The following is a 26,458-nucleotide window of genomic DNA, read 5'->3' as shown; positions in this document are numbered from 1 at the left end:
TAGTGTTTCCTGACATGACATGAAAACACAGATATATTTATATATGGCAGACATGTACAGTGTATTCAGTTCAATTCAAATTTATTTGTATTGCGCTTTTCACAATACATATCGTTTCAAAGCAGCTTTATAGAAATGCATGCGTCTACATATCAATTTATACTGTAAAAAATATTGTTGGTTTAACTTAAAAAAAATTAAGTAACCTGGCTGCCTTAAAAATTTAAGTTTATTGAAATGGAAAAAGGTGATTGATTTAATCATCTTAAAATATAACTTAGAAACTTAAACTTAAAATATTATGTTAAACTTAAAATATTATGTTATCTGAACTACATAAACTATTTAAGATATTTTGACAAAAGAAATAATGTTGTAATTGAAAAAAAATAATGATTTTTTTTTACAGTGAGAGTATCAGGGGTGACTGTGTCCAAGTTATAATTCAGAAATGCACATATAAAAATCACGCCGTTTGTATACATTTTAGGCAGAAACGATGAGCTCATTGAAGTAATTATTACAAGTTGTGAACATAATGATTATAATATATAGAGTTGGCGTCATCTGAAATCCTGGCCGGAGTTAGAGTCGTCTCTTCACAGGTGTTGGGTCATCTGAAGTCTTCGTAGAGGTTGGATCCAAACCAGAGCTGACATATCTAGTTACGTTGGGATGGGCATCCCAAGATAAAACAGAAAAGCTAATGGAAATCAATTAGCGAAGCTGCTGTTCATAACATTTCAAGCAAAAATAATCATGTGCATTTCATCTGATATGACTGGAGTAAAAGGTTATGAGATAAATTATGTAAATGCTTGGCTAAAGAGATGCATATTTTAAAAACGCTCTATATATTTATAATAGAACAAAGACAGTAATATTATGAACTATTTTTTTTTACATTTTAAAATAACTGTTTCTATTTGAATATACTTTTAAATTAATTTATTCCTGTAATGCCAAGTTGATATTTCAGCATCATCAGTGGCACACTTTCCTTAAAAAATGCTGATTGACTACTCAAAACATTTTTTTATTATTATCAATGTTGAAAATAGTTGTGTACAATTTTGTACACAACAGGATTCTTTGAGAAGTACCGCATTTATCAGAAATAAGGAACTTTTTAAAAAAAAGAAATCGCAATAATCAATTACTGAATAATTAAAAATACTTTTAAGAATAATAATGCTTGTTTTAACTATAACTTATTAAGTTATTCATTTATTATATCATATAGGCCTATAATTTTGTCCTAAAGGTCCTGTTTTTTAAAGCTGCGCCCTCAGGTTGTATTTTCTTCGAAAGCAAGCTTTCTAAATACAACAGAATTATGTTGTTTTTTGTCATAGAACATATTAATCACAAGGTGTTTTTTGTCAGTGCTATTCTGTGGTTATGAGTAAGTGCTGAGATGATGGCTAAAAAAGGAAGTGGTCAACGGGGATAAACAGCTTCCTCCTGCATTGACAGATAAATGCTGGACTGTCACAACACAATCATGAGCTGATACCATTCAAGACAAATAAAAGGTAAGGACAAAGAAATTATCTTACTGTAAAAATCAAATGTTGCATAATAACAGAGACTTAAATGTACAGACAGATTACTGTAACAGATTTATTGTTACTTCAGTCAACATTATATCGCATTTCAATATCAGTAGAATAAAACCTCAAGCTAAATTTTTTGAGCCATTTATTGCAATTAACCCTCAAAAAAATGAACTAGGAAGGTTGTACACTTTACATAATATATCTGTATTTAGTTTACTTATAATAATTGTGTTTTTTGACTTGAAATGTTTTTGGGTTTTTTTTCTATTTATGTCTCAACTTAACAGTAGCCTACAAAATCCTAACATGTAGTCTAAACACAAACCATTTATGTTAAGTAAAAAATTCACGGAAACTGCCGTTTTGCCTGAACTTAATTGGATTATGTTCAATCTGCTTAAATATATGAACAACTTAAGTTTACTTAATCCACTTGTGTTTGATTACATGATTGATTTGTGTCGCATTAACTGAAACTGGGCAGTGCTTTTATTTCCGAGCATGCTTTGCATATGGTTGAATTAAGAGAGAATATATGTTAAAATTAAGTGTTATTTTATGTTTTTTTGGGGGATATTTAGAAAAGGGGAACACTTGATAGTGTGTAATTGTGTTTAATGTTAAATTATTGGAATTATTAAACCATTCAAATTACATTTGAGAAGAGTGGAGCATTTTTTTTTTTTTTTGTGGCTGTCGACTGATTTAATTATTTTCTATTGCTTTGATTGAAGGAGCATGAAAATCTTAGCATTTAAGATGCTAATATGTGCTACTGCTATCAATAGTCTATCAATTTAATTAAGTGTCACTGAAATAAATGAAATATAAATGGATGTAAGTATATTAAAAAAAAATACTTGAATCATGTCAGGAAGCCTTTAAAAATTCACGTTGAGAGAACTTAAATTGGGTTGCTTAAAATTACTTAATTCCATGATGTTGAAGTTACATGAACAAATTATGTTTGTTTAATGTAACTCAGTTATGTGGAACCTGTTGACGAAGAAAAAGTAGTTGAAGCCAACACATCGTTTTTTAGAGTAGTCTCGTCATTTTTTGTATGTGTTTGAACCACAACGTGTCCAATTATAACAGTATATTGTTTTATCATTTAAAACCTGATAAACTTTTTTTGTTAAAGGTATTACAAGAAAAGTGTGTTTGTGCAACTGTATTTATAAATTTGATATTTTGTTATCTAAAGCAATGCATTCACATTTTTATGTTTGGCTTAAATGTCTAAATATGTTTTGGAGCCCAATCAAAATAATGCAGACATTGTAGGGCTCATTAACCATTTAATGTAGTTATGAAAGCATCATCATTTCCAATTTCAAAATCTCTGTTTCTGTTATTTCAGGTTAGTGAGACAATGATGACTCAAACTAAATTTTATCAGCTTACAGAAAGAGTACGATGGGTCTGGTCCAGAATATATGCTGTCTACACGAACAACACGAAAAGCTGGAACGAAAAACCTCTCCTCTTGTTGAGCTGCTTCACCACCAGCCTCATTCTGAGCGCCTTCCTCTTCCTCATCCTTCACTTTTCCTTCAAATGTGTCCAGGAGGTCTCGGTTCCCCTCGCTTGTGTTTTTTGTGTAAGCTTAACACCAGCGATGTATTTCTCAGAAAGGACCCGTTGTTTCGGAGCCCTGGTTTTGATCTCGATGGGTATGAAGCAAGTGAAGAGTCTTCTTCTCACATTAGGAACCAGTTCAGTGATTTTCTTCAACATCCAGAACATGCTACAAAACATGAGACTGCTTGCAAAAGGTCTCCTCTGCAACTTGGAGGAAAAGTTACTGGATATCAATACAGAACCCCTCGGAAATTATATAAAAATGCTTATGTGGGTGGGAAATCAACTTAAAAGTTACTTTATAAACTTTTCAGTTTGGAGTTCCCATGCAGATTTTTCTCTTAAAGCAAAGGTGGACTCTGAGCTCTTCAAAGTCCACCTCTCTGAGGCCGAACAGGCTCTAAACCAGACCACGCAGAGTGTGTTAGCATTGACCAATGCTTTGTCTTCAATAGGAACGATATTGTCTCCAACATTAGGTCTTTTATTCATTGTGCTCCTCACTGCTTTATACCTGAGAAGATTTCATGTAGACAAAAAGCACAACAACATATACATCACGAAAACGTTCCGCTGCTTTGACGAGCAGCAAAGGGAGGAGGGTAAACCGGGTGTCCTTCCGCTTAGCAAAAGCGAATCGGAACGTTATATAGTGACCCCGTCCGTCCGTCCGACCGGTCGGCAGTGGAAAGCCATGTTCAAGTTCAGTATTCCTATATTCACTCATTGTCTCACCTGGCTGCTGTTTATTAGTCTCGACGGCATGATTTACTGGCTTATTGTGGTTCTGAGCAAGCGGCTCGGGGAACTGGAGCCACTTCATGTTCCTGTGGGAATAAAACTCCAGGTAAGCTAGAATAGTGTCCTACAGATAGGCCTACATGGATACGTTAATCCTTTAATCCTTACTGAATGAATTTAACACTATTTCACACTATTTTTTGTTTGAATTTAACAAAAACTATGTGTTGTGTTTTTGTGCGCGAAGCCACTGCCACGTTGACATTCGTGAGTCACTCACAGAACATTAATAACAAGGTCAAAACTGAATTGTCTGAATTCAATTTAGCATTTCAAAGAGCAATAACCAACATATTCTGCTGTTGTGTGAACAGATATCGATCATATATTTCTATATATAAAAGTTAGTTAGGCTAAAGAATCATGTTTCAATCGTTTACAGAACCGTAGCGTTACGTTTCTGTAAATACGGTCATGTTGGTTATATAATCCAGTTTTATTAATAACTCAATTGTGTGTGCATTAATGAAAAGACAAATATTTTGCTTGTGTGAAAATAGATCCTTAATTCTGTAGGCTATATTCAAAAAATGAAAATGTTGTCTTGATTTACATACCTTCCTGTTGATACTTTGTTTTGTGTAACCAAAAAGAATATATAATAATAATAATAAATTCTTTAATAATTCTTTAATAATTAATAATTCTTTTGTTTCACAAAATAAATAAAGTCATACCGTTTTAAAATAACATGAGTGTAATTAAAACCGATGAAAGAATTTTTCTTTTCGGGTGACCTATTCTTTTCATAATCAAACTGTTTGAAAACTGCCACTGGTATTTTGTTGATGTCTGTATTTCTTCTCTCCACTTTCTCCTTTTTTGTTTTGAAAGGAAGCAACATTATTTCTAGGTTTACCTGTTAAGGAAAATGCAAAAGGGGCTGATTTTTCCTACACAGTGTCTCTGTTTGAGAAGAAGTGCTTGCCTGAACCAGAACTGTGGCTCTATCAATCTCTGGTTCCTCTGTCTGTCGTCCTGGCCTTGCTGGTTGTTCTGATTCTGCTGTCATCACAGATCGTCCAGCTCAGGGTTGTGCTATCCGAGCAGTTTTTCTCAGATGTCGCAAGGAAAAGAGCTGCTTATCTACATGCAAAGATTTTAAGAAAGCGGTGCAAGTCTAAAGTGGGAGAACATGAAGGTGATCTGAAGACTTTAGCCATGCAGGTTAGTAGTACTGATTCACTTTGCCAACATCAGTGTCTAAATCAATATTTTTAGAATGTTTAAAAGAGTACTTTTTTTCGGTAAAATTGTATAAATATAGACTTGTTTTAGGAGAACATATCTGGAATTAAGTTTATTTATTCTTACAGTACCCAGTTTTTTTCTTGTTTTAAGCAGAAATCACAGTCAATTTGGTGTAATATAAAAAATATAATATTTAAAAGCATAATATGTATGCTTTTAAAGATGTCAGTAGGGTAAGAAAAATGTTTAATTCAAACTATATTATCTTAAAACAAGTCTTCAGTTTTGCTTATCTAGTAAATTGTTCTTATTTAGCTTTCCTACCAAGGCCAGAAACGTATGGTGTGTGTTTATAGTGTTATGCAATGCAAATTGTGTTGTGACATTTCAGAAAAGTATTATGTGTGAAACTGAACCTATATAGCTGTAAGCATGTGTTTTCAAGTTCTTGCATAGAGTATGTTTTGGCATTAGCTGTTATAATGTGGATTGTATTAACAAAATAATGTATTTTTTGTTTTTATTGCAGCCCAGTTTTTGGTGCCCCTTACTCTTCCATAAGCACAGAACAAACCCTGACGCTGTTTAAGTAGGCTGGAAGTTTGTTACAGTTTGTCAAGCAGCCATAATCGCAGGTTTGAGAGAGTACATGTGGACAAGAGAATTTACAGGCATTTTTTATCAAAAAGTGCACCTTAACATTGCACTGGGGGTTCTGTTTGTGGTGTCCCAGTGGTCTGAGTATAGAAGGCAATGGGAATGGGATGATAGGCCATGGGCCCTAGTGATCAGTTTGTTTTGAATAGACCCAGGAGCCCTAGTGGTCATCACACACCATACTGTATGTGATCAGGACCCTGGATTTCTTTTTTTTTACTTTGCAGCTAACCCTACACACTCAGACATTCTCTGCTTTCACGTCCATTGAAATCCATTGCAGTTAGTCAGTTTTCATTCGTTTTTTCTTGTCATTTTAAGTTTAAAATGGTCAAACAGTGTGCATGGGGTACATGCAACTCCAACACTAGGTTCCCGAAAGGCTGGGCGTGTTTTAAAAAAAAAAAAATGTATACCCTTTCCCAAGCCATATCTCAACCGAGATAAGTGTCTGTTCTGGATAAAGTTATGCGATTAAGTGATGCGACAAAACAACACCAACTAAACGTGGATAAATTAAATAAGGATGTCTACATCTGTTCTAAGTTAAGTCAACAACGTATTTGAACGTTATCTTTAAAATATCTAACATAACGTTAAGGCTCACTTAGCTTCATTAACGTATCTGAAAAATAAAGGTTCTTTATTGGCATTGATGGATCCATGAAGAACCATTAACATCCATTAAACATTTCCATTCCACAAAAGGTTCTGGGGGATAATTGTGGACATTTGTGTTCTGGGTTCCTAAGAGCATGTTTTCAACAAACTAGAGAATAAAAAGTTATTTGCGAAACTTTCTTCTATGGCATTAAACTGCAACGCCCTTTTCTGGTTACAACTGCAATCTTTGTTTTTAAATGAATACTGCACATTCATCTTCCTTAAAACATTTCCTCTGTGACTCAGCGTCTTATAGACACCACTTCTCCAGCGTACGGTTCTCTGCACACAGCACTTGGCTTTCCAACCTAAAAAACAAAGTATGCTCACCTACAGATCATACAGCACAATGGCCACATTTCCTTTGAGATTTTAGGGGATGCTGGGCATTCTTTGAGCAAAGCCCAATCCCGACTTACCTTTTCCCGCTGATTAATTCTTTTATACACAAATTCAGCGAAGGGTTTCCGTGGGATGTATCGTCCCTCGCCCGGTTTTGTGAATAGTTGCCCGTTTTTATAAACCACCTTCCCTCTGGAGATCGTGACCACTGGAAGCCCGTGACACAACATTCCCTCAAAGATGTTATAGTCCACAGCCTGGTGGTGAGTCTTTGCTGAAATGACCCTAAAAACAACAGAATTATGCACAAAGGCATTAAAGGACATTAATTAATATGTGTTGACTTACTAATTTACATTTATATCATTATATACAGTATAATATATCAGCATGGGAACATTTAAGCCCATTGACGGTGTGTGAAGTGGCAAACCAAATCTGTCGTTTCCCATATATATATATATATATTTTTTTTTTTTGCATGCTCTATCAGCAGTTGAAATGAGCTCCGAGTGGCCATCTGTCTCCAGAGCTGAGACAAACCAGCAAAATCAGGAGTTTCTAAAAGTTAAAATGACAGCTATCGACAAAAAAAAAAACTAATTTAACCTGACAGTAAAAGTTATGGATTTTATCAACTGCTATTGTGCAATGGATATTCACTGTGTTCAGCTTAAGAATTTGAACAGAAGTTTTCATTAATTGATTTGTTATGAATAAATATAAAAACTGCATACGTTGTATGCTATGCTTTTTTTATTGGTGCATCTATTATAATGCTGTGAAAGACAATACATATTCTATCATTTAAAAATTGATGAATGCTAACAGTCCTAAAATTGAGAGTAAAGGTTATACTACTGCTTGAAACATATTGCTTACAATATTGCAAGCTCATTTATCTTCTGCCAGCTCCTCTTTCGTGGTTTTTTTTTTTTTAAGTTTGAATGTGGTATTTAAATATTTATGTTGCTTGCAAAAAAAAAGTCAGCTTTGTAAAATGCTGAGAAATGCACACATCACCATACAGTAGATTGTTGTTATGGAACTAAGGTAAAGCTGATGTTACTTTTTGTATTTAAAATATTTAAAAATATTATTTTATTATTCAGTAAAACAATATGTTATTGTGAATATGATTGTTACTTGTTCATTATTGTGTCAGTGTTTTATTAGCTGACTTTAGCTAGCTTCTTTGCACGAAGAATAACTTAGTGATGAAATGCGCTCTCTGCAGTGTTGTGCCTAAACGCGTTCAATGATAGTTCATGAACACGTAAACAGGCCTTAATATGTAGCGAAAAAACTGGCAACACACAACGTGTCGCGCCGCGGCCTCCGTTCACAAAGCAGCGAGCTAGGAGGCGTCGTATGATCATTTAAACGGATTTTATGACGAGGTCGGTGATGATGGGAAAAATCTTACATTTCTGTGCAAACAGCCCGTCGATAAAATAATTGTTGTCTGTGGTTGTAAATGGGCTGTGGCATTACTAATAATAAAAAAAGCTTGCAACATATGGAAAAAAAGAACTATAGTTCATTTTATGAAGTATGAACAGAACTAGTTCATTTTAAAATGTGTGAACTGAACTTTGAACTAGTTCATGTGTAGAAAGTGAACTTTCCCAACACTGGCTCTCTGGTAGTCTGTCCATTTAGGGTTACTGTAGAAACATGTGGGCGCAAAATAGCTATTTCAATGTAAGGGGACCCGCAGTGTAGGCTATGTAGATAGAAATGGCTCATTCTGAGAAAATACAAACATAATGTTCATTATGTAATGTCTTTATACACCACTGAAAACATAGTTATGTATATTATGTTGCATTTCTGTCTACAGATCCTCCTAAATATCACACAATGCACCTTTAATAAATGTAAAAATACAAATTTGAACACTGGCTTTAACAAAGCTCCGCTTCACGTTGTGCCTATGAATAACCATTACCCGCGTTAAAATCATTACGTGTGGCCTCTCTTGGCTTATTCCTTTATCTTGATAATTATCTGAGGGATGGATAATTATGCAATCTCACAGTTGAATTAACTGTCAATACAATCAATTGGGAGACACATTTGAATCTAAACATAAAATGCAAATATTGTGGTTAAATGTCTTGCTTTTCATTATTTTCTGCTCAGAACATGCATCCAGTTGACCTTAATTGTCTAATATAGACCAGGACACGTCACCGGCCCCTTGTTAGCAAGTCTTACACAAGCGCTCAGCTCTGATTAATGCAGCGCTGCTATGCGCTAAGTTTCAGCACATTGGTCCTCGCTGCTTAACTCACATCAGCGGTTGGTTATTTGCCTAGAGGGAGCTAGCCTAGATTCACGGGGAAGAGGAGCCGCAACATGGCCCAATTACATAAGACCCAGGGCCGCCTGCTGTTTCCGTACTCTCCTTCCATGCGTGAACTTTACAAACGTGTTTGAGCAGGAAGAACAATTCCTGTTCTTCCATTTATGGGCAAGTCTTAACAGCCAATCCATAGCAACATCTGTAGTATGTCAAGCATCTATATTATAGATCCTCACAATTGCAGAAACATGCTCAACCTGCTTCACAGGTAGACTATCTGAACCTACGTACATTCATGAATTTCAAATTAAAACCATTTTATGATTAATCTCACCAATTACTCTCACGAATGTGACTACCCTCCAAAAATTGTGAAGTATGGATTACATTTCTGAAATAAGGCAAGGCTGAAAAAACAGCTATTAAAGTGATGTAGTACAATACAACACTCAGCAACACTGCCAACATGTTCAATTACAGATGCATTTAAGTAGTCATAAAAATTAAAATCTGTAAAAGCCGAAGCCCATGAAATGAGAAGACTGCATTTTGAATTAGCCTATATGATCAAAACATATGTGTAACAACAATGAGAAATTGCTTTTTGGAATTTCCTGTCAAAGTATCATGCAAAATGGTTTTGTTTTCTTTAAAAGTGGCGTGTTAATGTGTCAGAATTGCAACAGTAAATTGATAGTTACAGTACATTTTATGAGTGCTGTTTGTCTGTGCAAACTGTAACCACTTTGATGATAAGTGATGTTGTGACTGGTTGCCAGGGTGTTGTTATGTGGTTGCTAGGGTGTTAAAGGCAGGGTAGGTAATTTGTTCAAGAAAACTAAGCTTATGCTGCATTCACGCCATAACTATTGTAATTTGAAAGAGATGTAAACCAGTGACGTTATATTCAGAGCGGTTCATGACTCAAATTTATGCTTTTCATTGGCAACACTATCAACCCTGAAATTAAGTTGCAGCAGTCAGGTGGTACAGGTCAGTGCTCTTTAGGTTGTTTATGTTCATTATTATTGTAATGTTATGTGCTTTGAGGCATGAGGTAGTTTAACGCCGCCTCTTGAGACGCTTATCTTTGCTCTCTGCTGTACACGTTTTGAAGGATGCGTGGTTTTGTAGAGCACTCTGAAGGGAGGGTGGGATCTCATGCTTTCAAACCTAGCTTGCAATTGCTAGCTCTCCGAGAATTGCCTACCCTACCTTTAAGGGTGGTTTCTAAGGTGTTGCTAAGGGATTGCGTACAGGCAAATAAGCCCGCCCCCAGCCTCGATAATAATCTGTTCTGTAAATATGGCTCTTTCAATTTAAGTCTATGGAACATTTTCTCCTGGAGGAAAGCAAGTCCGAGCAGTTAGAAAAGTAAAAGTACACATCATACACAATTTGAGTTAGACTTGAGGTTAGTGGGTTTTTTTTTTTCAAATACCTAACCCCTAAGTATTTCTGACCTATTTCACTAGTAAATAAATTTTATTTCAAGTACATTTTGTATTCACATTGGCCAGTGGCTGCTAGGAATGTCTGCACAGTGAAACATGGCTCACTATTCATTAGAGCATACAGATGAGGTCACGTGTAGTTTTCTAGGCAGCTGTGAGTTACCTGGTGGCCTTTGGGTCCCATATGACCAGGTCTGCATCAGAGCCTTTAGCAATTCTCCCTTTTCGAGGATAAAGGTTGAAGATTTTTGCTGCGTTAGTACTGGTGACAGCTACAAACCGGTTTTCATCCATTTTTCCGCTGTGCTGGACAAAATAAAACAGACAAATAGTGAGTTATTTTTGTGACCGCTGCACCTCACGTCAAATAATGAGAAAGCCAAAGGTCAGTGCTGCACTGACACTAGATAGATAGATAGATAGATAGATAGATAGATAGATAGATAGATAGATAGATAGATAGATAGATAGATAGATAGATAGATAGATAGATAGATAGATAGATAGATAGATCTATAAGAGAAATGTGAGAATGAAGGAATCATTGCTATATATCAGAGGCACTGACCACTCCCTTCTCCCATATAACCGACATCCTGTCTTCAACGCCGTTGACTCCATTTGGGATTTTGGTAAAGTCGTCTTTCCCAAGGGCTTTCTGGCACACCGAAAATGTGCAGTTATCCGTTCCTGTTACGCTTAGATCGTCACTGTAAGATAATGCACATTATCATCTAACGCTTCATGATTGTTAATGTTCTTTTTTTATTATCTTGTGACTTTTGTATTGAATGGAAGAAAGAAGGTTATGCAAGTTTGGAAATAGATGCTAAATAGGGAGATCATGAAAGCTCCCACATACTTGGCCAGCAGGTCCATCAGATATCCAGGGGTGCTGGAGTCTGGTCTCAAAGGTGGGCCCATGACAAAACCAGCAGCATGAGCCCAATTCTTATGCCAATAGTTAGTGCCATCTGTGCCCAGTCCAGCCGCAATGGGCTCTCCAAACACCACTCGACCTGGCGATAAACAATCAGTGTGATAAAGGATCAGTGTCCTTTGAGTGTTTGATTATCAGGTTTAGAAACAACATCAGTTCAGATGTACCAAAACCAGCTCCAGCAAGTCCAAATCCATAATCTTAGTGAAAGAATATTAATGTAAGATGGGACTTTATTGTATTTTATTATACACTACCATTCAAAAGTTGTGTGTAAAATTATTATTTTTCAGGAATCATCAAATGAGATTTGAGACACATTTAAAATATTATTTCAAATAAATTCTGTTCTTGGACATTTGAAGGATCGTGAAAAATTGAACATTCAGCTTTGCCATAATATGAATAAATTACAATTTAAAGGCTTATTTCACCCAAAATTTCAAATTCTGTCATTAATTACTCACCCTATTGGTTCTTGCTGAAGCTCAAATGAATTGCATAACATGCGAATGAACCTCATTGGTTCTCACACGTCAGGAGAACTGACTGACGTGAGATTACGTTGACTTCAGTACACAAATAAAGGTATTTTTAATAAAATCTGACATGATTGTGAGTAAATGATGACAGAATGTTCATTTTTGGGCAAACTAACCCTTAAAAATTTATTAAAGGAGTAGTTCACTTTAAAAAAAAAAAACTTTGCTGATAATTTACTCACCCCCATGTCATCCAAGATGTCCATGTCTTTCTTTCTTCAGTCGAAAAGAAATTAAGGTTTTTGATGACAACATTCCAGGATTTTTCTCCATATAATGGGCTCCAGTGGGAACCAAACGGTTCAAGGTCCAAAAGACAGTTTCAGTGCAAACTGTTCAAAGGGCTTTAAATGATTCCGACTTGTTTATCAAAATAAATCTTTTTTCGTGTCATTTGGTTCATTCAACGAACGAAATGAACGAATTGACTAGGAAAAAGATTCGTTAATTTTGATGAACGAGTTCGGACAGAAGAGTCACGAACAGAGCATCACAGAACAGAGCATTTGAGCTTATAAAACTTAAACTTTGTTATTTTTTTTAAATGAGCGATCATTTCGCTTGATAAGACCCTTGTTCATCGTCTGGAATCGTTTAAAGCCCTTTGAACAGTTTGCAGTTTGCACTGAAACTGTCTTTTGGACCTTGAACGGTTTGGTTCCCATTGAGGTCCTTTATATGAAGAAAAAAGAAAAATCCTGGAATGTTTTCATCAAAAACCTTAATTTCTTTTCGACTGAAGAAAGAATGACATGGACATCTTGGATGACATGGGGGTGAGTAAATTATCAGCAAAAGTTTTTTTTTTTTTAAAGTGAACTACTCCTTTAAGTAGAAAACGCTTATTGTATACTGTAATAATGTTTCACTAATATCACAATGAACTTGAATGATAATCTTGTCTTATGCCAGCTCACTCACCGTTTCTGCGTGCATTAGCCACCACCTTCGCTGCAGATTTGCTCATGACGTGCACCACGTAGAGCGGGCAGTTAGCGGCATGGGCGATAGTGATGGCGCGCTGTGTGGCCTCCGCCTCCACTTCCTCTGGACGACACATCTCATGGCCCTCAGGACCCGTGATGCCCAGAGACAGCATACGCTTAGCACCCTGTGTGAGCACACACACAAATCAATATTCACAGAACGGGACTGTTTAAATGAAATCTCTATGTGCTCTCGGGCATCAACTGTGTCTCAGCACGCTGCATCAGCAGGAAATTCTTCAGATTTAGCAACTATAGCTTCTATTACCAACTACATTAGCATTTCTGAAGGAAACAGTGCTTGCAAAGCAGGAAAAGAATAGTAAAACAGATATTTATATTTTCTGAAGAGTGATGCTTGCCTAGCAAAACTCACTGCCACAATCCTAATGGTTTTGTAGGTGGTTGTCAGGGCTTTTATGTTTATAAGGGCATTCTTTATGTGGTTGCTATGGTGTTGCAAGTCATTTCTAGGGCATTGCTTGCTATGTGTTTGCTATAGGGTATTCTGGAAGTTTTTAGTAAATTTATATATAGTTGTTTAGGTGTTTGGAAGTTTTGTTTAGTGCATTTATATGCGGTTGTTGGGGTGTTTAGGTGGTTGCTAGGGTGTTGTCGATAGTAACTAGTAACTTGTTGCTTTCTAGCACACTCCAAGAGAGCCCACTACCATGTAATTCCATAGTATTTAATTGCTACTATGCAATTAAATACTATGGAATTTAGTATTTAATTGCATAGTAGCAATTACTATACTAAAAAAATTAGCATATATATATAGTGTATATATATAGTATATATATATATATATATATATATATTTTTTTTTTTTTCCAGACAAAGAGAGAGAGAAAAGATGCTCTTTTGTTCTTTTGGGTTTTTTGTTCTTTTGGGTTTTTTCAATTTATGTTACACTTCCTCTCCCCCTACATGAGTTTTGCTTTCTCTATGAAAATACATTAAAACTCATTTATGTATTTGGTGCCCTCCAGTGGAATCAAATTTCACACATTTCTTGGGACTTATAAGAATGTCAGGATGGCAAAATGTTTTTCAGCTAATGTAAACATTGTTGTTATAATTTGCCTAAATTTGCACTTTTAATGGCATATGATAATAAACTTCTCCACTGAACTCTGACCAGTCTACTAACATGACACATCTGGTTCTTTCTTAGGCATTTTGCTGCATTGGGCAATGGAGAGTCTAAAAATGAATGTGGTCAGTATTTATGTGACAAAATGGCAAGTTATTATTAGTGTCTTAACACTATAATCACATGGAAAAACCATTTATAACAGTTCGTAGCAAAATATGCCCCATTTGAACTTTTGACCATAAAACTTGCAAATATGGCACTTCGTGTTAGTTAAAGGCATAGGCCAGTTCTTACGCAACATGACCTGTTTGTTCAGCTTTCCATTTCAAGAATGATTTACAAAAAACACCTGCACACTGGTTAACTCCTGGTGAAGTTTAACTCAGAGGGCATTGTGGTAAAAGAATCCCTTCACAAGCCCATTCTGATGCACAAAAATAATACTCTGTATCAGAAGCATATCTAATTGTAAAGAACATGGTGAATGTCTCTTATATGCAGTATGCATCTGGGAATCTCCTGTAAAACAACTTGCAATGCATCCCTCTGAATCATCCTCCCCTCAAGTCAAATATACCTTTCTAGGGCGTAATTCCATGATAAATTCCTGAATTGGAATGTTAGCAAACTAGATGCAGAATTGTCATTTTGAAGATCTTGGAATACTTCTCACCTCTGCAATAAGGTCTCCGTTCTCCGCGTGGACTTGAGCTATTGCTCCGATGTCCTTACACTGGGAGAATGCAGCATAGAGCTCATGGTCACGCAGCATGAAGACATCTTTGTATGCCATGAACATCTTAAAAGAGTTGACACCTTTTTCACGAACAAGAGTCTCCATTTCCTTCTTAACCTAAAGAAAGTCACATAATGTTCATGTTTTATATATAGATGGACAGACAGTGATAGATAGATAGATAGATAGATAGATAGATAGATAGATAGATAGATAGATAGATAGATAGATAGATAGATAGATAGATAGATAGATAGATAGATAGATAGATAGATAGATAGATAGATAGATTCTAAAAAATGCTGGGTTGTTTCAACCCAAATTTGGGTCAAATATGGACAAACCCAAATGTTGGGTTAAAAATGTAATTTAAAAAAATTAGTTGAAAGTTGAAGTTGGGTTAAAAATTTAACCCAACATTTGGGTTTGTCCATATTTGACCCAAATTTGGGTTGAAACAACCCAGCATTTTTTAGAGTGTAGATAGACAGATAGACAGACATACAGACAGATGGACGATTTTATCCAAATTGACTTACAAATGAGGAGAGCAATAGAAGCAATCAAATCAACAATAGGGCAACAATATGTAAGTAAAGTGAGAAGTCCCGGTGAGTCTAGCACAGTACAGAAGGTAACAAGTTTTTTTTATTTTTATATTATTTTATATATGTGTGTGTGGTACAGTATATAGTAGCCATACAGTGTCATCCCACCAGGTGACAGCCATATGAAGGGAGTAATCGCAGCAGACTTTGGGGTCCGCTGTTCTTCTCCACCGCTCATAGGCTTCCAGGAGTGAACACTCCTTCTGAGGGATGACGAAATCCAGGATCATGGTCGTGCCTCCTGCGACTGCAGCCTGTGGACACATGTTGAGGTAAAACAACATTAACGTGTTTCTGGAACACACCGTTACATATTAACTCTCCTTATGTTCTGTTACAAGAGCACTGAGCTTATTTGCTATTGCTGAATATGCAAGAATACTATACATTCAAATGACTATGTGATTTGAGGAGGTAGATTGGAGTTTTAAATGTACAAAATTCAATAATGGACTTGAACAAATGAGAAACTGAGAAGTGAGCATGTCATCAGTTAGTATCACAAGACTAATATTTGTCATTATGTCATGATTCATAAACAATTTCAGTTTAGTTCATCCAATAAAGATCGGACCCTATCAATAAGTAATGTAATAGGCTAATATTTTTAAATAATTAAAGTTGGTTCTCACAGACATAACACTGCACTTAAAAGTGTTTACTAACACTATAGACTACACTTGTAAATGGAAATACTTAAGAATATTATTACATTTGTTAATTCGAATTTATTCGAATGATCAAATCAATTTAAATGAATAATTCAAAAATGAAGATGACTTATTCCAATAATGGATGCACACACACACCATAGGCTATTTCATGGGTTGTAATTACCTTGGTGCCTATATGAAAGTCATCCACAGCTGTGGTGCCCATGAACGACAGCTCCATGTGTGTGTGCGTGTCTATTCCACCCGGCAGCACGAGTCTGTCTGTGGCATCAATGACCCGTGTGCCAGCTGCTACCTGCAGATCGGAGCCAACTGCACTGATCACTCCATCTTCAATGTACACGTCTGCCATCACAGAGAAATCCTCATTTACCACCTTCCCTCCTTTAATCAAGGTTGTCATATTTTCTATTGACTAACTGACTAATGCGCAAACGAGTAAAAAGGGTCGTAATTTGTTGTCTTCGGTACACAAGCACGATCTCTAGAAGCATTAATCAGTGTGTCTATCAATGAATTAGATGTGTTGTGGGAAGACTGAGGGTCTGTCTCTCTAGGTTTTTTTTTTTTTTTTTTTTTACCTTACGCCCATTTCATTGCGAAACATGCCCGACCGACCTGTCCAGCCTGTTTCTGACACGATGAGCATGATTTATTTGAGCTCGTTTCAATGAACGGGTTCAAAAATCGATTTTGTCTTCCCAAAACCCATGTTCTAAATCTCCACCACAAATTTATAATCTTATTCCTCATAATTGACATAATTGTTGAACAAAAAGTGTCAGACTCAAAATATGTAAATAGGCCTACTATACACTTTAAACGTGATTCAAATGTTGTGAAACCTATGTGGTCTGTTTAGAGCAAGATATGAAAATAAATATAGGCTATAGGCTAGTCGTTTTTAATTTTTTATATTTATTAAATAAAAAAAAATAAAAAAATAGATATTAAGAAAACATTTTCAAGAGAAAATTTGTATTAAACCAAAAAGAAATCATATGGATTAGTTTTACGATCTCTTTACGAACTTGGCGTCAAAAGTGGTAGCTGTCAATGGCGAGAGCCTACATTTTATTAAAATTAAATCTTAATTTGTATTTTGACGATGAACGAATGTTTTGGTACAAAATGAGGGGGAGTAAACAATGACAGAATTGTAGTTTGATCTAGGCCTATCTATCACTTAGGCCTATTGATTTGAACCTATAGGCCTAACTGAACAAGAATTGATAAGAATAATAATAATAAGTCTACCCGAAATAAACAGTTGATGGCAAGTATCTTTTAGCAAAGAAGAACGAACAAGAAACGATGTGTGTGTTGTAAAATTTTCTAAATGTTTAGTCACGGTTAAACTTCCTCCCGCAAGGTGGCGCCATTTGCCCATTTTTATGTGTGGTCTGAAATGAATCACTCTAGCCAAGAGTCCTTCAATTGGGAGGAACTTAAACTTGAATCTCAAAGTAACCTTCTGCCCGGTAGACATCTTGATCTTAATATTTGTCACATCAGAAACATTTTTTGAGATGCATTATGCAAAAAACTGTAACAATTTTCACAGTGAATGTGTTTCTGATGCTGTTATCGACACTCCAATGTGCACATCTTCATATGATAAAGGATACTTGATCAGACACTCTTACACTCTTACATTCAGCTGTTTTGAAAGGCAAATTTGTCTCGATCTGTGCTGCAGGTTCAGATTATTAGATATACAGCATTGTCCAAAAGCATCCAAATGGGAAATGAATACAAATTTGAATAGATAAAAGTTTAAAAGCAGAGGTAAGACCCTTATCGAAAAGAGTGTCTCTATAGGTGAACTGATGTCGGACTCATGATAACCTGCCATGAACAGATCCTAAGAGAAATTGACCTATACACCTCCATTTGAATATTCATTTCGTGAATATTCAAACGTGAGCAATTTGAGTTGCAAAAATAAAACTCTTAGATTTGCCTTATTTCCGCCTAATTATTCTGCTGCCTGTTGGCACACTTTGGAACAAAGAAAGTCAGCTGCATATTGATTTCACACTGACGTTCCAGCCATGACTCTGTACATCACTCTGGGTCTCATCGCGCTTTCTTTCTCCACAGGTATGTGTGTTTCTTTTTAGGATTCTTACTTGATGAAATGACTACATTTTTGTATTTATGATCAAACAGTTCACAATGAGATGAGATGATTTGAGATGCTGATACATAAAACAAATGCATTTTTTAATTGTTTTACTATGACATTTCTTTATGTTTCAGTATTCGCTCTGAGATGCTACCAGTGCCAATACAAATACAATTCATCATGCAAGCAAAATCAAACTAATTGTCCTCTTCAATGCGGCTCCATCACCGTAAACAACAGTAAGCATTGCATGATTTAGAAAATTATTAAAGAGGTTTATTAGTCAATCTTTATTTATTCATTTATTTATTTTCTTTTTTGTAGATGGCAGTACATTAGATAGCAGTGAGAAAAACTGCACAGATCCTGCCCTGTGTGTTACTGACGCCATACATTTGGGACAAAACCAAATGACCTTTAATCCCCAATGTTGTGACACAGACCTCTGCAACACTGAAGAGGCTCCAGGTACATGCACTTTTTTTTTACAGCACTCTCAGAAAAAAGGTTCAAAAGCTGTCACTGGGTCTGTACCTTTTCAAAAGTTTAACTTTTGTCCATTTTAGGTGCTCATATGTACATTTTAAGTGTTAATTTGTACATTTTAGGTGCTGATATGTCTATTTCAGGAGCTAATATGTCCATTTTAGGTCCTAATATGTATATTTTAGGTGGTAATATGTATATTTTAGGTGCTAATATGTCCATTTCATGAGCTAATATGTCAATTTCAGGTGGTAATATGTACTGTACATTTAGGTACATTTTAGGTGCTAATATGTACATTTTAAGTGTTAATATGTACATTTTAAGTGCTGATACTGTATGTCCATTTCAGGAGCTAATATGTCCATTTTAGGTCCTATGTGCATTTTAGGTGCTAATATGTAGATTTTAGGTGCTAATATGTCCATTTCATGAGCTAATATGTACATTTTTGGTGCTAATATGTACATTTAGGTACATTTTAGGTGCTATGTATATTTTTTGGTGCTAATATGTACATTTCAGGTGCTAATATGTACATTTTAGGTGCTAATACCACTAAGGTACCAATATGCAGCCTATGGGTACAAAAGTGTACCTTTTGAAAAGGTACAGGCCCAGTGACCGCTTTTGTACCTTTTATTACTGAGAGTGAATGGTGGGATTCCTTATTTGTTCATTTAATAGCAGTGATATGTTTGTAAAGTCTCATTTTTGTTCAATTTAGTTTTGATTATTGCATTAACTACTCTTATTCTTTCATATCATAGCTTTGCTGCGATACAATAGGCTGATGTGTTACACCTGTGACATATTCAATAAAGACTGCTCAAACATTGTGACTTGTTCAGGTGACCAGAAAAAGTGCTTCAGTACAGAAGGTGATTACACTCTCCACACACAATCTGCAGTGATTTGAATAGTTTTGTTTTAGTATTACCGCCCTTGTGTATTCCATAACATATTCCCTTTCCCCCCCAGTTGACATTATTGGCGTGAATACGAAAGGATGTGCAAGTGATATAATATGTGGGAACTCTTTATTAAATACACTGGGCTCCATGTCTGGCACTCGGATGAGATGCTGTGAGGGAATCCTGTGTAACAGCGGTCAGGGTTTGAAACAGAGGCTCTTCCTGTTCCTGCCGCTGGTGACTCTTCTCTCTCTCCTTTTCCTCTGAGATGTGTCCTGTTTATGGTTCTCTGGAGTTTTTGTGCTTTATTGACATACAGTAAGACACTTATGTAATAGATGAAGTATGTAGTATGCATGTGCCACTTCTCTTTTTACATTACATTATGGTTTTGGTGAAGGAAACGTTTCTTGGTTGAATGCAGAATATTATTTTATTTAATTAACTAAAATGAATCCAGCTTTATTTAAAATTAATATGTCTTTTATTCGGGAGGGGGTAGATGGATTGAACACTAAGGAAAGTATATTATAGGCTACTAAATTGCTTTATTTATCTATTGTTTAGCTATGCGTGTTTCTAATCAATTTTTTCATACCAAGTTGTTCATTTGATTAAAACTAAAAAACAATTTCTACTTTTTAAAATGGCCCTTTTCTAATTTTTTTTACACTTGCCCCAGAACTTGTCAAACTTAAATATGAAAATCCATCATAAAAATATGAATTAAGAAGTTTATGATCAAAACGAAGATCTGAAACCACCATTGAAACAATGGTCAATTCCAATTGTGTCAGTGATTTTTATTTTATTTATTTATTTATTTAAACTTTTTTTTTTTTTTTTTTACACATTACAACTTTCTCTCAGTTTTGGTGCAGTTTCTTCCAGAACCAACTGTACTAATAGGCTATAGGATATCTGTTCAAATGTTAGTGTACTTGTTTCTCAGAAAGTCAGCAGTGTCAGTGAAGGGCATGCTTGACATTAGATATCCCGTGATGCAAACTACTTTCATTGTGCGTCATTTTTTAAAACATGTAACACGAATTTTCAAGGAGCCTGTGAAGATTACCAAACCGGAAAATCTGAATGAATATTCAAATGATGCAACGTCTTATCCTTCCGTCTAAAATAAGAAACGTACCCTGCGTCCTATAATGTACATAGGCTACTATCATCCTAAATAGTTAGTATGTGAGATTAGAATAAGTGTGTCCCAGAGAGTACAGAGTAGGCCTATGCCAAAAGTCTCTGGATGGTCCGCCATTTCCGCATGAAAGACCCTCGACTGGCCTACTTTTTTCTTTCCAATAAGGTAGGAAATGAAATGCGACACAGTTTATATAGCCTACTATATTAAAAGACAACATGAGCTGTCGAAAATAAGAGCTTTATACAGCGGATGTTATTGAAAACAAGGTAAGTCGATCCCTCACAGACTGGCTTTTACTCTGCCATGAAATATGCTAGTTAGTTGATGTTTATTGTTAAATCTATGATGTCCCGTTGATTTACAGTTTTGACAAGTGTTCTTTTTGTGATCGGAGATATTATAACCCGCCAATATGTTGACTATTTTAAGATATCGAGGGTAGGCCTATTATTTGTGTAGCTACATAAAATACTTATCACAAATTAAAAAAAAAAAATCAAACCTGCTGTTTTTTTCTTTTAATTGGTTCGATCAACATTAATTATTAGCCTTCCACCAACCAACACTGTTTTTAAACTCAAACTGAAGCGATATAACAGGCCTACTGAGATATAAGCATTTTTGTATGACCGCACGGGGGTGCTGTTTATCCTGGTAAATCACTTACTTCAGTTCATGTGTTGTTTTCAGCTCTTAGTGACAAGTCGTGATATAGCTAATTTAAGTCTGTAAGTTTTAAAAATGTGATGTGGTTTTGGTGTAATTTAATGACCAGACGTGCTCAGACACATAAACTTTATTCATTCTGACTCGATTATTTAAACAATGAATGGCAAGAAAATTAACAGGATTTACATGGGTGTCAATGGCTTTTTAAAATGGATTCAGGAAATTGATGACATGTGAAAAGCTATACATTTATTACCAGCTTTGTTGACCATATTTAGTTTGAAGCATTTTGATTAAAGCTAGAGAGAAGTTTATTTACTTAAAATAGAGATTAGTGCAGCACATGGACAACATCCTCAAACCAAATATTATTTATTAGTATTTCAAATGTTCACGTTTGCATAATTCTGATATGACGTTACTAACCATCTTTAAAGTGTCTAGGTTTAATCTTCCATCGGTAACACTTTACAATAATGTTCGTTAGTTAACATTAGTCAACTACATTAGTTAATATGAACTAATAATGAATAGCACATATACAGCATTTTGTTAATCTTTGTTAATGTTATTTTCAACATTTACTAATACTTGATTAAAATCTTGTTACCATGCACCATGAACAAACAATGAACAGCTGTATTTTCATGAACTAACATTAACAAAGATGAACAAATGCATTAACAAATGAATTGCTCATGATTAGTGCATGTTAGTAAATACATTAACTAATGTTAACTAATGAACCTTATTGTAAAGTGTTACCCTTCCATCTAATATATTAAGACCTAAATGCATAGTAGGGAAGACGCAGGAATTGTTTTCATGCTTGGTCAGGGGGAGCTCGGTCTTAAGGCCATTTCATGTGATGTGTCTTTTGCACGGAAAAAGTTTCATCCAGCTTTGTTGTTACTGTATGCATTGGTTAATTTGCAATGGAAACATTGTTTTTACTCGCAGTGATTTGACTGAGTGCATGAATAATGGCTATAATGATTTATTTCGTTGTTGTGTCGGTTCCGTTGGGTCTTTTTGTTGTTGCACAGGAATATCCTCAGAGCTGTGAATTGCATCAGCCGGTTCAGGGAAAGTCTTTTCACTGTCACAGCATCTTGTGCAGCTTACTTTGTCTTTGCTGCGTTAAAAAATAGAAAACTGACATGCACGAGAGACACAAAGATGCATGTGCTGGAAAGATAAGCAAGCCTTTAGGGTTTATAAGTACCTAACCTCTCTCTGTCTCTCTCTTTATCTTTATTTTTTCTCTCACTCATTTTCTCCCTCACACACCGAACAATTCTGCATGCCTTAAGAGGATTTACAGGGTGATTTGAAGTGTAATCAGAGTATGAAATATTAAGAAAGCCAGGGCATCTATACACTGCGCCTCTGCAGACGGGGATAAGAATTTACTTTCGCTCGTCAAGTCTAGAAGAGTTCAGAAAGTGTTTGTTTATCGAAGCGGTTGTGTTCATATAACATGATCATCAACTGCCTGATGCGACTGACACCTTTCCTGTTAAGAAAGTATTTTTCATAGGATGACCATTGCATACGATCACTATTTCTATATGTTTATGTTGCTGGAAATACTAAGAGTTTGTGAAGTTATACCCACCTCTGCTTAATTTATTTGATAAAATATAGTAACACAGTAATATTGTGAAATATTAATAAAACAACTATGTTCTATTTGAATATATTTTAAAATGTAATTTTTTCCTATGATGCAAATCTGAATTGTTTGATTCTTCAGAAATCATTCTAGTAGTTTTGACTTCTTTCAAAAACATATAAAATCGTAATTATTCTAAGTGTTTGTATGCTATTCCAAATTCAGCCCATGCAAACCTGGGAAATCTGAATTTACAGCTCAAATAGCACTTTTCTGGAATAATAAAATATGACGAATAAACAAAAATTGACATGTTTGTCCCTTAGATTTCCATTATAAGTGTATTACTGTACATATTTCCTTTTATTTTCCCAAACCGAGGGACAGTACAACATTATTAGCCCATCTCTGTCTGTTTAAAAAAGGAAGGCAGAGCAAGTTTTTATATTTTGATAAAAGATTATGAATGCATTATGTGCATTAATAAAGTAAACGGAGTTCATTTTGATTGACATTATTTTCATGTTGACTTCAAATTGTATTTAACCTGAAATATTCCCTCAATGAAGTAGTGTGAATACATGAATGCCAGCAGATGGCAATATTTATCTGTATTACAGAGGATTTAGAGAGAAAGGCTCAATCCTAACCATCCTTACACTTACACAAAAGATTCAAATGGCAAGAAAATATCAGATTTCTTAATGGTCAACTGCAATTTTAGATATAACCCATGCTACTAGAATGAACTAGTTAAAGCTTCTACAACTAGAAATAGGTCTCTATTTGCAGTTGAAATCATACATTGTTCCATACCCCTTTAACAGCAATTCTGTTATATTTTCATTGGTTCATTCTTCATTGCTGGGTTTTAATGTGATGTAATGCACACGACACGAGTAAATCAAAACAACACAGCATGTATTCACATTCATACGCCGTGGTAGATTGAAGCATGTTTGTGCTGTATGTGTCTCGAATGTCGCAGGGTTTGAATATGTCACAAAGTGGCATGTCAAGCACCAGTGCAGAGACTCCGAAAATGTAAAGCTTCCAACAATAGGAGGCGGAAAATGTGAAGGGGAACAATTAAATTACGCCTTGCATGAAGTTTGCTTTTCATTTTGTGAGGCAAATTTAGTGCCATGCTTAATCATTATGCTGTCGAACACGATTTGCAAAAATATTCAAGAGCTTTGCGTGCCTCACTGCCCTTTCTGTATTGAAAAATAATGGGGCTCTATCCAATTAAAAACTGCATTTAAATCAAGAAAGTATTACATGCTCTTTAACAGTATCTCTCCGCTGAAGCTTTTCAGATGCTGACTGTATGCACAAGAAGGACTCTGGCGGACCTGTGTTTCTCTCAGGGTTATGTTATTGTGCTGACTTTTGTGTCTTATGATTGAGAACCAAGCTATGGATATCTTTAGAAGGAAATATAAGGAAAGGTCACTTGCGCAGGTGAATTTTATAGCAGTGGTTCTCAACTGGTTTTGCTTCAGGATCCAGATTTTGCTCACAATGCCTTTTTTAAGAATCTTTTTTATAATTAAGATGTATATGTGAAATGCATAGGCCCAACACAACACATAGCATGGGCTGAAAACCCTTTGTGTCTGAATATCTTTTAATGTTTTCCCATGCACCACACAAACCATATGGTTGCAATTGAACCTTTTTGAACGTGACACACACACACACAGTACATAACTTATAGTTTGTAATCACATGACCTGTTCACGTATAGCTTCTATCAAGTGAAAGATGTAATTGCAAAGTACAGTTTGATTGGATGCACAGCTTTTTGATGTCAACAACGTTAAATATTATGGGAAGATTTGAGAACATTTTCCTGTTTCTTTTTAAAATTGATAAGCTGCAATTATTTTGCAATGAAAACTATACAACATAATAATACTGGATGTATACTACATTTTACATTTTGCTTCTCTTTTTTTTTTTTTTTCGAGAACAGGCCTATAAGTTATGACCTACCAGTTGAGAACCACTGCTTTAGAGTTTATGTAATAATAGTAATGATTATGGCTGTCAAACGATTAATTGCGATTAATCGCATCCAAAATAAAAGTTTGTGTTTACATAATATATGTGGGTGCACTGTGTATAATTATTATATATATATATATATATATATACACACACATGCTTGTATTTAAGAAATATTTTCATGCAAATACTGTGTAGATTTATATATAATTAATATTATATATAATTATAAATATTTTATATATATACAATTTTTTTTTCTTAAATATGCATGCATGTGTGTGTGTGTGTGTGTGTGTGTATATATATATATATACAGTATATATATATATATATATATATATATATATATAAAATAATTATACACAGTGCACCCACACATATTATGTAAACACAAACTTTTATTTTGGATGAGATTAATCGCGATTAATCACTTGACAGCCTTAGTAATAATTGGTTATATAGTGCTTTTCTCTGCATATGGAAGAGAATCTCCTCTACCAACACCAATGTGGCACATTTAGATTAATGCTATATTGATTATACACAAAAACATATAAACACATACAGTACTTGTTACATTTTAAGATCTATTTGGATTGTCAATTTATATCTCTTGGATTTTCTCTTAAATGCATCGATTTTTCATGGTTGCATGCCTGGCAAAATATTATCAAAAATTTGTATTCTTCTGTATGAAGAAACATTGTCTATAAAATAAATACACTTAACCAGATTTTACTGCTAGAATCTTTTTTACAGTGCTCTAATTTACAGTTCATACATAAATGCATGTTCTTTATTTGATTATAGCAGGCTCTACCTACTCTTTTTACTTTACTGTAATAATGTCATGATGACTACCGATATGACATGTTTACTTGTGCAATAACTATGAACTCTAATTATGTTCCTTCTCAGGAAGGCAGTATTTTGTTTGTTTGTTTGTTTAGTAGTGATCAACAATTTACCTAAAATATTTCTTTCATCTATGAATGTTTTTGAAGAATGTGGGGGGGAGCGCATATTTTGAGACACTGTACCTTTAATCAGGCATATGTTATTTTCCTAAATGATCAGCATTAAGTTATTGCAAATCTATGTAGTGTAGGATGACACTGATGTACCCATTTGTACTAACAATGACAAATCATCATCCCCACAATGTATCCTGCTTTGCCTGTATACTCATAAAACCCATAACACATGCTTTTGGATTCTACCAGTTACAGTACGTCCTGTGAACCTTCTGAATCTGCTGCTCGCCGGTGTAATTAAAAGATTTGCAAACACGCGTCAGCCGATAATCGCACGCAAACTGCTTGCTGCCGTCCCC

General features: G+C 35.1%; 3 protein-coding genes across 4 annotated transcripts; 2 read left to right on the top strand and 1 right to left on the bottom strand.

The window, feature by feature from the left end:
• The first annotated feature begins 73 nt into the window (after positions 1-73).
• Positions 74-7,667, top strand: dcstamp (dendrocyte expressed seven transmembrane protein). Of its 2 annotated transcripts, XM_039650836.2 has the most exons (4): positions 74-1,535; positions 2,923-3,990; positions 4,779-5,111; positions 5,665-7,667. In XM_039650836.2, exons 2-4 carry the CDS (start codon positions 2,935-2,937, stop codon positions 5,722-5,724), a joined length of 1,449 nt encoding a protein of 482 aa, XP_039506770.2. In that variant the 5' UTR covers positions 74-1,535; positions 2,923-2,934; the 3' UTR covers positions 5,725-7,667. The 2 variants fall into 2 exon arrangements, with proteins under 2 accessions (XP_039506770.2, XP_088974102.1); XM_089117976.1 differs by lacking the exon at positions 74-1,535 and having other exon boundaries at positions 2,807-3,990.
• Positions 6,415-16,662, bottom strand: dpys (dihydropyrimidinase). Its single transcript, XM_039650834.2, has 9 exons — positions 16,308-16,662; positions 15,566-15,724; positions 14,800-14,979; positions 12,963-13,152; positions 11,422-11,578; positions 11,128-11,269; positions 10,723-10,865; positions 6,875-7,082; positions 6,415-6,763 (listed from the first exon to the last, which is right to left on the bottom strand). Exons 1-9 carry the CDS (start codon positions 16,545-16,547, stop codon positions 6,698-6,700), a joined length of 1,485 nt encoding a protein of 494 aa, XP_039506768.1. The 5' UTR covers positions 16,548-16,662; the 3' UTR covers positions 6,415-6,697.
• A 66-nt stretch (positions 16,663-16,728) lies between these two features.
• LOC120462165 (ly6/PLAUR domain-containing protein 8-like) lies at positions 16,729-20,319 on the top strand. Its single transcript, XM_039650673.2, has 4 exons — positions 16,729-18,511; positions 18,597-18,740; positions 19,529-19,639; positions 19,740-20,319. The coding sequence occupies exons 1-4, from the start codon at positions 18,343-18,345 to the stop codon at positions 19,937-19,939; spliced, it is 624 nt and encodes a 207-aa protein (XP_039506607.2). The 5' UTR covers positions 16,729-18,342; the 3' UTR covers positions 19,940-20,319.
• The last annotated feature ends 6,139 nt before the right edge of the window (positions 20,320-26,458 follow it).

Source organism: Pimephales promelas, chromosome 12 (genome assembly GCF_988280905.1).
Source record: "Pimephales promelas chromosome 12, fPimPro1.hap1.1, whole genome shotgun sequence".
NCBI lineage: Eukaryota > Metazoa > Chordata > Actinopteri > Cypriniformes > Leuciscidae > Pimephales > Pimephales promelas.
This window is presented reverse-complemented; position numbering and strand designations above follow the sequence as displayed.

Coding starts and splice junctions, on each gene's coding strand:
- dcstamp (XM_089117976.1), top strand. CDS start 2,872: ATGAAAGCATCATCATTTCCAATTTCAAAATCTCTGTTTCTGTTATTT. Junction 3,991..4,778: donor CTGTGGGAATAAAACTCCAG/GTAAGCTAGAAT, acceptor TTGTTTTGAAAG/GAAGCAACATTATTTCTAGG. Junction 5,112..5,664: donor TGAAGACTTTAGCCATGCAG/GTTAGTAGTACT, acceptor TTTTTATTGCAG/CCCAGTTTTTGGTGCCCCTT.
- dpys (XM_039650834.2), bottom strand. CDS start 16,547: ATGACAACCTTGATTAAAGGAGGGAAGGTGGTAAATGAGGATTTCTCT. Junction 15,725..16,307: donor ACTTTCATATAGGCACCAAG/GTAATTACAACC, acceptor ATGTGTCCACAG/GCTGCAGTCGCAGGAGGCAC. Junction 7,083..10,722: donor TGGGACCCAAAGGCCACCAG/GTAACTCACAGC, acceptor TGTTGTTTTTAG/GGTCATTTCAGCAAAGACTC.
- LOC120462165 (XM_039650673.2), top strand. CDS start 18,343: ATGCTGATACATAAAACAAATGCATTTTTTAATTGTTTTACTATGACA. Junction 18,741..19,528: donor CAACACTGAAGAGGCTCCAG/GTACATGCACTT, acceptor TTCATATCATAG/CTTTGCTGCGATACAATAGG. Junction 19,640..19,739: donor AAAGTGCTTCAGTACAGAAG/GTGATTACACTC, acceptor TTTCCCCCCCAG/TTGACATTATTGGCGTGAAT.